At 38.1% G+C, this 13,858-nt stretch overlaps 1 protein-coding gene across 1 annotated transcript in view; it reads right to left on the bottom strand.

Moving 5' to 3' along the window:
* Positions 1-2,454: 2,454 nt before the first annotated feature.
* Positions 2,455-13,858, bottom strand: part of TFCP2 (transcription factor CP2) — a 59,816-nt gene continuing 48,412 nt past the window's right edge. Inside the window, exons 11-15 of the mRNA XM_069092538.1 lie at positions 12,777-12,867; positions 11,357-11,478; positions 10,516-10,658; positions 7,879-7,930; positions 2,455-7,072 (exon numbers count right to left, since the gene is read on the bottom strand). Of these exons, the coding sequence (XP_068948639.1) occupies positions 7,035-7,072; positions 7,879-7,930; positions 10,516-10,658; positions 11,357-11,478; positions 12,777-12,867 (446 nt within the window). The 3' untranslated portion in view covers positions 2,455-7,034. The remainder of the gene's footprint in view (positions 7,073-7,878; positions 7,931-10,515; positions 10,659-11,356; positions 11,479-12,776; positions 12,868-13,858) is intronic.

Raw genomic sequence — 13,858 nt, 5'->3', positions numbered from 1 at the left:
CCAAGTATTCTCTTCTCTAGGCTTAAATGTTATGGCTTCATGCCCCTTAAGCGGCTCGGTGACACCTCGGGACACGCCCCAGCTCCCTTCTAAAACGTGACGTCCTGGTCATATTCCTTTCGGTTGGAGTCTTATCAGAAAGCAATGCAATTACCTCCTAGATTGTCAACGCCACTAATGAGAAAGCTGAAGATAGTATTGGTGGTTTTGGCTGCCAAACATGTTGCTGAATCCTATTAAGCTTGCAATCCACCAAAACTCCTAGGTCTTTTCCACCTTGTTTTCTACTATCTACATCCTGTATTTTGGTTCAAAAATTTAGCTGCACCAATCGACAAGCTTTATACTTATCCTTATTCTACTGGTAAGGTAATATCTACCTGATAAGCATGCTCTAATCCAAGTCACTGAGAACCCACCATCATCCAGTCTTTTATGTCTCTTATCGAGTCCACGTCCACGAGGCTATTGTGAAACTTATACAAGTGCCTTACTTTGATAATCATTCATTGTTTATCACTATATTCTCAATGGGTCCAAGATACCTCATTCTGATGATCTCTTAAACAATTATTCACAATAGGTCCCCTTTTAACCTGTTTTACAATTTTATCAGGAATTGGAAATGTGGTTCACTATCCCATCATATAAAGTATATTTACCTTCCCAACTTGGAAAATCAGGATATTTGCTTTCTGTAACACCTGCGGTCACAACTCCTCAAAGGCTCAGCAATGAAATCCAAAAATTCTTTCAGAATCCTATATGTTCATCTAGGCTAGGTAGTAACTCATAACGTACTCTTAATCAGTCTAATTTATTTTGAGTTTTAATTCCACTAAATGTCTTCCCTTATAACGTCTTAAGACCATTCTCTTTGGTAAAGAAAATGGAAGCAAATTAGTAGTTCCATCTTCTGTTCATTATGCAATGTCTATTGACCTTAAGTAGGATACTATTCTTTGACTTCCCCCCCCATTTCTAACACAGCTTAAAAACCTTTTTGTTCTTTACATTTATTTCAAGCCTCAAGTTGCACCGTTTTAGTTTTTCTGACATTGTTACCTTCTGAATTTGTCCTGTTACCTGCCTTTACTTCCATCTCTTAAAATTTCAAATTCATTGATAGTTCCCTTTCCACTACAAAGGCTTCTTTGGACACTTCCTCTTGATCAGAATTATCTGTACCTAAATTGCCAAAATTTCATTCTTGTTTCCCATACTTTTCACCAAAGTGAAGTAAGTGAAGTATGAAGTGGAGTATCATTTCATGCCACAGAATCCTACCTCTCCCAGATCTGAACTCTTTAAAAATCAGTTCTCCTAGAGCATGACAGAAAATGAACAACATTCCCCTCCTTAGTTACCACAAGTGACAAAATGGCAGTCCCTGCCTGTCCTCCTAATCATTTCCACTTCATCTATGTCTTTACTGTTCATTGTCAGGTCCACAACGGTAGCTCCTCTCATAAATATCACAGCCTTATGAAAATGAAATTACCACAAAGTCGAAATGTTCTGCTTTTAGCAGATGTTGAAAGTCCTCTTTGTATATTGTCCTTAGGTTGAAAAATCACAATCACACAGATGTCAAAACAAATGAGATAAAGGTTGGTATGTTCTGAGCAACTTGGGGAGGAAAAGGTAAGGCATCAGAATGATTCTTTTTAAGTACATGGTATGAACACGACTGGTGCCATTTTTGACCCCTGACCTTAGTAACTTAATGGAACCAATATTTTACCAATTAAGTAAATGTGAAACCCCAGTCATCTTTGATTTTTCCTTTTTTTAGCTCTCAGATGCCAAATCCCCTATCTCTTGCATCTATCACCTTCTTTCCACATACTTTGGTTGAGGCCCTCCATACTGTTTATCTACACTACTCTAACAGTCTTTAGCTGGTCTTCTTGATGATAGATTTCCAACTCAATTTTGTACATGGATGTCATCCCCTCCTTGCTCAGTTACGTTAAACGATTCTCTAATGCCTATCATGAAATAGCTGTAAATTGCTGAGCACATAGAAGGCACTATATAAATGTTACCTGCTACTATTATTAAAACTGAAGAGAATTCAAAATCCTTAGCTTGATATTCCAGACCTACCATAGGAGTGTAGGACTATTTTATCTTTCACTCATGCCCTTTTCATATTTTGCGCTTCATTTGAAATGTATTTGCTATTCTCTACACACAATTTGTCCACATCACACTGGACTCAATGTCCCCTCCTCACACAGATAGGTTCTTTTACTGGAAATCCTATTAATCCCCCATGCCACATCCTTCATCCCCAATATGAATTCTGATGCCATTTTGTGTGTACCACTATTATGCACTACCTTAGGATTAGCCTTTGGTGTATGTCACTACCAGACACAACTTCCAGAGAATAGAAATTGGTTTTTTCATCTTTGTATTCTCATAGAACTTAACACAGTGCTCTGCATATGAATGAAAGAGCATTTATTAAGCACTTATGGAGGGCCAAGCACTGTGCTAAGGGCCAGGGTACAAAAAGAAAAAGTGAGAAGGTCCTTGCTCTTAGGGAGCTTACACTCTAAATGGAAGAGACAGTACAAAGAAAGTTCAGTTTAGTTGAAAATTCAGTTCTAAAGTTATAGAAGGTCAGCTGGCAAGACCCAAGAATCATTAAGTTAAAATTAGTAGGTCAGAGGTTCAATGACTGCTGAATTAATGGATGAAACCAATGAAAACAATCTAGGAAAAAAGTAGTTTATATCACCACACACTTAAAATGGAGACAGGCAAAAAAAAACATCACTGGGAGAAGCCATATCAATGACAAGAGAGGGAGTTATTAAAAGATAGAAGATCTAGTTAGAGTATGAAAAACAGGAAGATGGGGCTAGAAGGATCAGGGAAAAGGGGTTCAGGGTGCCTGAAGAAAGGTAAAACAATTATATGGAGAATCTTAAGGAAAAAACATTAAAGTCTTAAATAAAAAATCAAATGTCAGTTCCTAGGGAAAACAGGTGTTTAATGTGAGGCATATGTACCTTACTCTAAGCCAAGAATTAACCTGGGGTTTGTAAATTTGCTTTTTAAAAATATTTTGATAGCTATATTTCAATATAATTGCAATCCTATGTCTTTTATTTTACATATTTAAAAACATTACTGAGAAAGGATCCATAGGATTTATCAGACTGGCAAGAGTCCAACACACAAATTAGAACTAGGAATCTCCATTCTAAGTCAAACAAAATATAGATTTATACAAGATAAAAATTAGAATGATTACAGTTTTTGGTGAAATCATACAAATTAATGTATATGTAATTTAAGGAATTTAATTTTTGTGGGAGAAGCAGCTGTGGCGTAGTGGATAAAGAGCTGCTGAGTCAGAAAGATCTGGGTTCAAATTTTGCTTCTGGTGAATACTAGCAGTGTGACTGGGCAAGTTATTTAACACTTCAGTACCCCTAGGCAAGTGTGTAAGGCTGTAAATTACAAACCAGGAACTGATCTGTAGATTTTTTCTACCATATGGATTCAGAGATCCATCTCCTTCTCCCCAACCCACCAAATAAATTTCCTGATTAAATCTATATTCGTTGTCAGAGGAAAAAAATAAATGAATATTGGGCTAAAAGGATAAGAACTAGACTGAAAGACTAGGTAAAACGATATGTGGTAATACAACAGAGATCTTATACAAGTAATCAGGAAGTTGAAAAGTTTAAAGGTAAGGTAGGGGAAGGAAAATGAAGAAAAAAGGGAGGAAACTTCAAGGTGAGCAGTAAAAATAAAAAACAAAACCACGAAAATAAACAGGAGGAAAAAAAAATAAATGACATTTTACAGTGAAGTCAATGGGTGTTGGAGCCACTTCCTGTTTTGGCAAAGAACACATTCTTACCTCGCTCAAATCTCTCTCCCAACCTCAAAGTAATCTAGATCCTTCCTCATTTAATCTCTGTAGTATAGGCAATAAAACCAAGCTTTGTTTACATTACTATAATGAAAACAAACCTTTTTGTAAAGGTCTGACTTCACAAATCAGGAACTACATCAACTGCTAAAAGGATAAGCAGAAAAATGACATAATGCTTATTCTACATGAATTGGAGCATAAATTCTATATAAATTAGAGCATAAGTAGGTTGGGCATTTGCCCAGGTTCTATTGCCATCAACAGAGAAAATTCCTAATAGTTTAAGGCAATAACAATGATGAAATTCCTAGAAGAGCCCCATGGCCAACGAAGCTGAAAAGGAAGAATAAAAAAATAGTAAAACCCACTTTGCAGGTGATGAGCCCTTTTTAGCTCCTCTTTCACAAACCAAGCACCACCACCTGGAATTGTTAAATTACTTGCTGGAAGGGGAAAGGTAAAGCAAGGAAGAAGTAAACTTAAGTGTCTTCTAAATTCCCTTTAAAGTAAAAATGAAAAATTCAGTTCTTCACAGTGATGTAATTTCAGGTTGAGAGGCACCACTGCTTCTACATAGCAAAACTTTATCAGACTACTTATGGGTCCAAGGAAAGGAGTCTGTGGAACACTGGCCTTCATCTGTCACATCAAACTAAAAAACAGGTAATAGCAAGAGCTAAACCCTTGCTTGTCCCCTGCCCATTTACCCCATTGCTACAGAAAGCACTATGATTCTGCCCATCCTTCTGGTTCAGTTCATTAAGGTGACAATGCCATCACCTGGTTCCGTCTATTCAGACCCCTTCTCATTTGGTCAGCTACAATCTCTCTTGGTGGTATCCACCGCCTTCACATCTTATCAGCTCCTCCTCTCCATTATTGACTCCACCTAAAATTCAGATGTCAAAATGATCTGCACTGTGGACCTAGAAAGTATTGAGGCTGGCTTGCTTGTGTGGGTTGTGAAAGCACTCTCATTGTTTTATATTTGGCCCGGGTATATCAAACAATCATGTTCTCTTCCTCAGAACTTTGAATTAGACCCCTGGTAAGGATTCAAGTCTTTATTTTGCATGGTATAGATGCTCTTCTGTAATTAGATTATTCATTTTTCAAAGGACTATTATAGGTAGTACTTCAGGTAGATAAGCTGACTCTGTTTCTTTTTTTTTTCTAGGGGGGGTGGGTGGAGAGGAGGAGAGTGGAGCCAGACAGCTAACTATCATATATCTTTATTTCATCAATTTAAGTGAAACAAAAACTAGTTACTTTCTTTTAAATATCATTTCAGGCACTTACTGTAGATTTCATCATTATACCAACCCTTTTCACACTGACACAAAAGAGGCCTGATAAAATTTTCTTGGCAATAAAAACAGTCTACTAGTAAATCTGAGGGCCTCACCTTAGGAGACACAAATGTGTTCACTGCCGGGACTTTAAATACTTCTCTCAAAAAACTGTGACATTAGCATGATCTATGAAAAATGTACCATATACAGGAAAAAGTGAGGCCAATGCTGGGGAACCTTTGGTTATGATGAACTGTAGCATGTGGCACAACTGTGACTATGCCCAGAAAATGAAGCTATCTGACCCATATCCTCTAAAAGGTTGCTTCAGTCGAAGGCTTGTAGAAGTTACCAAGAAAACATTTTTAATCTTCCACCTTAAAGATTTTCAATTTGTTTTAAGCCAAAAGGAATTAGACTACATTGCAGGATAACTTTAATGGACAAAAATTTCCTTTGTATAAAAACCAATTAAACTGTATCAAGTGCTTAAAAAAAAATAAAAATCCAAACCCATACAGAATCTTTAAACATTGTCTTCTACAGCCCTAACTCACTCTGTACTGGGAATTCTTGACAATCTACATGTAAAACAAGAAAGGAATACCCATAGACACAGACACAGTCACTTTTTAAGTAGAACAAAATATGGGAAGGGTATGAATACAAATAGGATCATAGAATTCTAGATTTTAGAGCTAAAAAAAGACCTTAGAGATCACCTTATTCACATTCTTTACTTTATAGATGAGGAAGGAGAGATCCAAAAGGATGAAATTGCTCAGGATCAGAGAGTGAATTATTGCAGAGATTAGGATTAGAACCCAGGTCTTGACTCCTGGTCTAAGGCTTCTTCTATTCATATGGGAAGGAGACTCTCTTAAAAAGTACCCAAGTCAAGAACACTACATAAACAAAAGTGCCTCTTATAATAGGAATGAGGACACAGAGTAGAGAGAGAAAAAAATCCAATATATTAAAAGAAAGTATTGAGAACTTCAAACCTTGGGAAAAATTAACTTTGGGAAGTCCAGTCAGTGCTCAAATCCTGCCAAATATATTGTATAATAGTCCCACACTGACCCACCCCCAGCCCAACCCCTTTGAAGGGGTGGAGGGAGAGAGGGAAGAGAGAAGAGAGAGAGCAAGAGAGCACTTGTATTTTATTTTTCATATCTCTGACTCTACTAATGGGTCACTTTTGGCAGGTGTTTTCTCAGTCCTCCATGTAAACTCACATTTCACCATAGCAATGCAGGATCACTATGTGGTGTCAAGAGAGTAATGACAGGATATACAGCGCATGGAGAAAAAAAATTTTGCCCCCAACATTCTGCTTTTCAGGGCCAAATACACTGCAGTGAAAGCAGAGACTGCAGGTTATGTCATGGAGGAATTGGTTGGTGGGTAGTCTAAAGAACATAGAGATTCATTTTTATTTATATATTAGAAAAAAAAAATTACATGGCTCCAGATTATCATAAAATTTAAGGTCTTTCAATTAAACATCACACAGTTCCCATCATCATTATGCCCTAACACAAAACCTAAACGATGTGACAAATTTCTATCAATATTCAACAATACCACAGTTCAGAAATTGTAACTAAGAAACAGCTGCAGAACTGCATGCCCGACAGGAATCTGTGTGTGGCAAGAGGGCTGGGACAAGGAACGGAGAGCTGAGATTCCACCTCCAGAGTGTAGCACCACCCCACCTTCCACTCTTTATCAGTCAGGCTCCTGCAGACCTCCAGCTCTCTATCCACATCCCTCTGCAAGAGGGGAAGTGTCCAAGGGGTGAAGAAAATAGCAGCTACCCAGAATGGGATGCTCCCCTTCTATTTCAATATGATGTGGTAGCTATCATTGGTTTCAGCTGAAAAAGAAGCAGAAAGATGATTTGTCATCTCTAAAACACAGCAAGGATGGGGAGAAGCATGACAGGTTCTCATAAAAGATCAGAGAAAGAAAAAGGATTTCTTAGCTTTTACACAGAACAATGCACTTATATCAGAGAAAAGCCATAAAAAAGTAACATGAGGGGCGGCTAGGTGGTGCAGTGAGTAAAGAGCCGGCCCTGGAGTCAGAAGGACCCGAGTTCGGTTCCGGTATCAGACACTCAGTACCCACACAAAAAAAAACTAGCCAGGTAAACCTTGGGCAAGTTACTTAACCCCAACTGCCCTCCAAAAGGAAAAAAAAAAAAGGAACATAAACTATTATTGGAAGCAGGATGACTGCCACTAACTGAACAACTATGAGATAGCTAGTAAACTTTGATAATGGCATAAGACAACTTATAATAAATACTAAACTCCGAGAAAGCTTGTTTCTTAACCAACATATAGAACTAACACTACTTTCCTTTTCTTCCTCTCAAAGAGACAATGCGGAAAAAAACTCTAATGATCCTTAAAGACTGGTAGAGTGGAAATACAGGCATCATAAAAGTGGCTAGAAAAGTGTTACCAAGATCTGGTTTGAGTGACACCTCTGACACATACTGGTTATGTGACTTTAGGCAAGTCACTTAATTTCTTAGTGTCCCAGACAACTTTTTAAGACTTAACTTTCAGAAGTTGCTGTTCTATTTTGATAGAGGGAGTTTCCTCATTAGAATACTACAAATGAAATTACAGATCAGACCAAATAAAAAAGAAAGTATTTTCATTGTTCTATTACCTTTCATTGTGTCCAGAACAAAACAAGCTTCCTCCTGAAAGTTCTGAATCATCTAAAAGAAGCAATAAGACTAAGTGAAAAAAATGCTTTAAATCATTAATATAAGAGAAATATAAATTAAAACAACTCTGAGGTACCACCTCACACCAATGAGATTCGTTAATATGACAGAAAAGGAAAATTATAAATGCTGGAGTGGATATGGAAAAACTGGGACACTAATGCAAGGCTGGGGAGATTTGAACTGGTCCAACCATTCTAGAGAAAAATTTGGAACTATGTCCAAAGGATTATAAAACTCTGCATACCTTTTGATCTAGCAAGACCACTACTAAGTCTCTATTCCAAAGAGATCAAAGAAAAGGGAAAAGGACTCATATGTACAAAAAAAAGTTTATAGAAGCTCTTTTTTGTGGTAGCAAAGAATTAGAAATTGAGGGGATCTTCCTTAATTGGGGAATGGCTGAATAAATTATGGTATGTGAATATAAAGGAATATTATTGTGCTATAAGAAATGATGAAGCGGGTGGCTAAGTGGCTCAGTAAATAGAGCACCAGCCCTGGAGTCAGGAGGACCTGAGTTCAAATCCAGCCTCAGACATGTAACACATACTAGCTGTGTGACCTTGGGCAAGTCACTTGACTCCGATTGCCCTGCCTCCCCCCCTCCAAAAAAAAGGTAAAAAAAAAAAGAAAAGAAAAAGAAATGATGAAGGCAATAGCTTCAGAGAATCCTGAGAAGACCTATATGAACTGATGCAGAGAGAATAGAGAAGAATCAGGACAACAGTATACACAGTAACGGCAATATTATAACTGTGAAAAGACTTGGCAACTCTGATGAATACAATGATTTATCACAATTCCAAAGGCCTAATGATGAAAAATGCTATCCCATTAGATACAAAAGGACTAAAAAAAGGACTCAGTGCAGACTGAAGCACATTTTTTTCTTTCTTTTTGGAACATGATTCAAGCAGAAATGCCTGTGTGACTTCATATATATACTGAATATTGTATTTCTTGCTTTCTCAATGGGAGGGAGAGGGAGAGTATTTGGAACGGAAAATAAAAGAAAATTTTAAAATTTTAAAAAAGATTAAGTAAACTTCTAAAGTTTAAACAAAATGCTATTAGATTATGAGTACTTTAGCTCAGGGATATTAATTAATCAACAAGCATTTATTAAGCTAATGTGTGAGGCACTATGCTAAGTACTACATGTACAAAGAAAAGTCAAACAGCCCTTGCCCTCAAGGAATTTATATTTTGATGGGGGAGAAAACATATACACATATGGGTATATTCAGAATATATACAAAATGAATACAATATTGTTTGAGGAGGAGATGTGGTAGCAGCTCGAGGGACCAGGGCAGGCTTCATGAAGAAGGTGGCACTTGAGTTATGTCTTAAAGGAAACCAGGTGAGCCAGAGATGTGCTGAGGCAAGGCATTCCAGGCATGGGGGAAAGTAAGTGAAAAGGCATCAATAGATGGGGATGAAGCATATCATGTAAGCCAAACACTGAGTAGGTCACTATTGCTAAAACAAAGAGTTAAAGAAGAAGGAGTAAAGTGTAAGAAAGACTGGTAAGGCAGGAAGGAGCTAGGCTATGAAGAGCTTTAAATGTCAGAGGAATTCATTCTTGAAGCCAGACGAACCATTGGAGTTTATTAAGGGTGGTGAGTTATGGGAAAAATCACTTTGGCAGCTGTGTGGAGGATGGATTGGGATAGAAAGAGGCTTGAGAAAGTAAACCAAAAATGGAGGCTGCTGCTGATTAGGGTGGTGGATGAGAGTGGAGAAGAGAGGATATTTATTTACAGAGATATAGAGATAGAAATGACAAGATTTGGCAACTGACTGGATATGTGGGATGAAGAGTCTAAGATGACAATGAGGTTGCAAACTTGGGTGACTGAAGGGATGGTCTTATCACTTGATAGTAATGGGAAAGTCTGGAAAAGAGGTATTTTTATTTTTATTTTTTTTTGGGGGGGGGAAGAGTAATGAATTTCCTTTTGGACATGTATTTGAGATGCCCAATGGATATTTGGTGCTATGGAATTGGATCTGAGGAGACTAGGACTAGATATACAGTGACCCAACAATTCTTTATTAAACTCTTACTATGTGCCACGTGCCAGATGCTATATTAGGGATATTCCAACAGTGGAGACCAGAAGTAAATAACTGTGGACATACAAGATACATACAGAGTAGATAGAAGGCACTATCAGCAGAAGGTTCTGAGAAAGGTTTTCTGTACAATGTGGAATTTTAGCCATTTGCATAGAAATTGTCAGTTTTTATAACATTTCAGGTAAGCTGAAAATGGTTGGCCTTTTTAATTCCTCTGCCCTTGAGCACAACCCAAATGGGGTCTTAAATAGAAAGGATATCCTGTTGAACTCATATTCTTCAAATGGCTGGTCTATAAAAATCATCAGAATCATTTGCCCTTTTGCTCATGTGTTTCAAGGGTGTTTGAAGAAAGACATTTTAGTTTTAAGCAGAAAAAAAGTAGTTTGACAAACAGAGAATGGTCCCTAGTATATATGGTTGGTATTCTATTATATGATACTTTCTTGAATATTAAATTGCTTGATGATAAAGCTCCATTCAGAATTTACCTCGTCACTGATGAGCACATGGATTCCTGTTGGCCCCTGTTTGTAGATCTGACTGATCTGACAAGGGGAAATACTGAAAAGCTGAGCAATTTTCTCTGTCAGCTCAATAGTTGTCAGTTCTTCCAGGTAGATGGCATGGTACACTGCAAAGTGAAGAAAGAATCAGCAGTCAGGGTTAGATTGTTCCCTAATTAAGGACATTCCTGCACAATTAATCAATCAACAGATCAATCATTAAGTATTTATTGCCTTTCTACAGTGTGCCAGATACTGTACTAGCCACTAGGATTACTACAAAGACAAAAATGACACAGCCCCTACTTTCCAAAAGTTTACATTCTAGAGGGGAAAGCAACACATATATATGCTGGCAACATAAGGCAGAAATAAAATAGGTACAAGGTGATTTGGGGGAAAGAGGGCATGGACAATGGGGGGAGGGTATCAGGCAAAAGTTTCATGTAGAAGGTAACACTTGAACTGAGTCTTGAAGAAAATTAAGGATTCTAAAAGGTGAAGGTAAAGATGGGAATATCTTCCAGGCATGAGAGATAGCAAGTAAGAAAGTAAGGAGAAATAAAATGCAGTGCCATGTATGAAGAATAAGAAGGCCAGTTTGACTGGACCACTGAATTTGGAGTCAAGTTATGAAGGGTTTAAAATGGCAAACACAGGAGTTGGTATTTGATTTGGTATTTGATCCTAGAAATAATTCTCAAAACACAGACCTACTTTTCTATGAATTCCCACTCTATCACTTAGTGGACTCCCATCATGTAAACACTTGCGTCTCCCTTTCACCTCTCTTTGAGTCCATCCTGTTCTCTTCTGAATGACCTACCAAAGAAAGCGCCATTTGAGTCTCCATTCTCATGTTTCTGCTGCTGTTGCTGCTGCTGCTGCTGCTCCCTCAACTGCAAGGATTCCTGGCAAACATAAATCGTCAGCCTGGGCCTCACCATCCTAGGGAGGAAGCATCTTGTAAGCTGTAGAGTTCTCAAGGCAGGCACATTTTATGGGACACCAGCTTTAAAGATAATAATACATACTTTGTGACAATAAGACTACTCTGCCTATATAAGAGCATATAGACAAAAGAGACTAAAAATATAAACTCTGACTCCATATACTGTGGACCAGGTCCAAGATTAGTTTCAGGACCCTCAGCAGAATATATTAGGCCACCATTTATACCTTAGCTCAACCTGTTTTCCTTCTGTAAACACATTCCATTACCTATTCTATTCATGTGACCACACTAGATTGCTTATAAATAATGCCTTATGTTCTACTCCTTTCTCCTCCAAATACCAAACTATTTCTTTTAAAAAGACAAGATCTGTGTTCTAGCACTTGGTACAGAAGAATGAGTGAATTTATTTATTGAATGAGTGAATGATTTCAATGGCACAGGTTGTTCTGAGGTGAGAAAACTCCTTACGAATGCATGTTGACACTTTCTTTGCAGGGAGTTGCCTAGAGCAGTGTAGTCAAACTCAAATAGAAATGGATCCTGCCTGCTGCATAGTGGCTTAGAAAGCCACATATTAACATTATCTATGTTGCACTTGATTCTGTTAAACATCTCCCAAATTGCATTTTAATCTGCACTTGGGAGTTGTACTCCGACAGTACTTGACAGCTCTGGTCTAGAGGTCTGAAGGGTTAAGTGACTTGCTCAGAGTCATACGATCAGTCTGTCAGAGAACTTGAACCCAGAGCTTCCTAGCTCTGAGACTGGTTTTCTATCCACTATATCAAACTGTCTCTTTTAAAGTCAAGTCTTAAAATTCTACTTCTTCCATGAAGTCTTACCAAACTCAAATACTCTAAAATGCATTCATGCAGGTCATGTATTAAATGCAAATATTTTATTCCCAGTATACAGTAACTATTTAAATTTTGTTTGTTACCTCCTGCATGTAATTTCTCGTTATCAGTGTTGTCTGTTTTAGAGTGAAAGGGCAAAGACTGGATTTATTAGGTTTCTCTACGTAATACCTAGTACACAATAAGTATTTTTAATATTCATCATGGCCTCTACTCCATTTCATCCATCCCTAAATTAGAGTAAAAATCTTTCCCCGCTCTAATCTTCTCTTGATAATAAAATATAGGGTGTACTATGATAAGGAGTCCACTGAGTCAGAATGAAAAACTTTTTACAGGGTAGCTAAGTGCCCCACAAAACACTCTGGATTTCTCACCCTAAAGCAGACCAATGTGTGAATGCTAAATTCATGCTAAAATGAATAACATACCGCCCTTTTAAGGCATTGAAGAGTCGGATTCCATCAGCAGGGCCACAAATTTGGATAACATCATCTCTGGTTAACTTCAATAAATCTGCACCTAATAAGCATAAAATAAAAACATGAGAAATAAAGCAAGAGTCTGTAATACATACCAACACTGACTTTTGAAGAGAATTTTTAAAAATAACATTGAATAGATGTTCACATTCCCTTCTTCAAAGCACTATCTGGGACAGAGTAGGAAAAGTACAGTGACCTCCTCCACAAAACTCCTCTAAATACATACATCTAGGAAACATGCCAGATTCAAATCTGATGGGGAAATGCAAAAAAAAAAAAGTCACAGTGAATCATTTTTCCTGCCCAGTCAGCACATGAAGACAAAGAGGTCTGCAGGCCCCAGGACCAGAATTAAGCAAGAGGAGCAGTGGGCATCGGGGCGAGAAGCAGCCCTAAGACTGAAAAGGAGGGACTAGGGTAAGAATCCCAGGCCAAAGGGGAACCTCTGGCTCTGGTTCTACCCCAGCAGAGCTGCTCATATGGCTGACAGTGACCAAAGTGAGGGCAACTGTCAGCCACTGCTGGATCAGACTGCCTCAGGAATGCTGTTGGTTGACAGATCTCAAGCCTGAGCTGCCCCTAAAATACCAGAATGACACTCAATGCCCGAAGAAAACAGCAACTAGGATCAGTCCAGACCTTCCCTCCAGAAATACACAGAACCCAGCTCTAACAAGGCCAAAAGCAGGAAGTAGGCTGGAAGAATGAGCAAAAAAAAAAAAAAAGAATCATACCATAAAAAGCTATTCTGGTGACAGGGACACTCAAGACACAAACCCAGAAGAAAAAAATTATTCCAAAATATCCACAAGGCATATATTCTTTTTTTTAATCAAATGCTTTATTAACTTTTAGTTTACATCATTCATTTCTGCAAGATTTTGAGTTACAAATTTTCTCCCCGTTTTTCCCCCTACCCACCACCCCACTGGATATCCCCTCCTCCGGTCTGCTCTCTCCCATACCCGCTCTGATTTTCCAGTAGGGCACAGTGGATCTCCATGCCCCAGAAGGCATATATTCTTTGA

This window comes from Petaurus breviceps, unplaced genomic scaffold (assembly GCF_028583685.1).
Source record: "Petaurus breviceps papuanus isolate PSGF00001 unplaced genomic scaffold, PetGlider_PUasm1.0 191, whole genome shotgun sequence".
In the NCBI taxonomy this organism is placed as follows: domain Eukaryota; kingdom Metazoa; phylum Chordata; class Mammalia; order Diprotodontia; family Petauridae; genus Petaurus; species Petaurus breviceps.
This window is presented reverse-complemented; position numbering and strand designations above follow the sequence as displayed.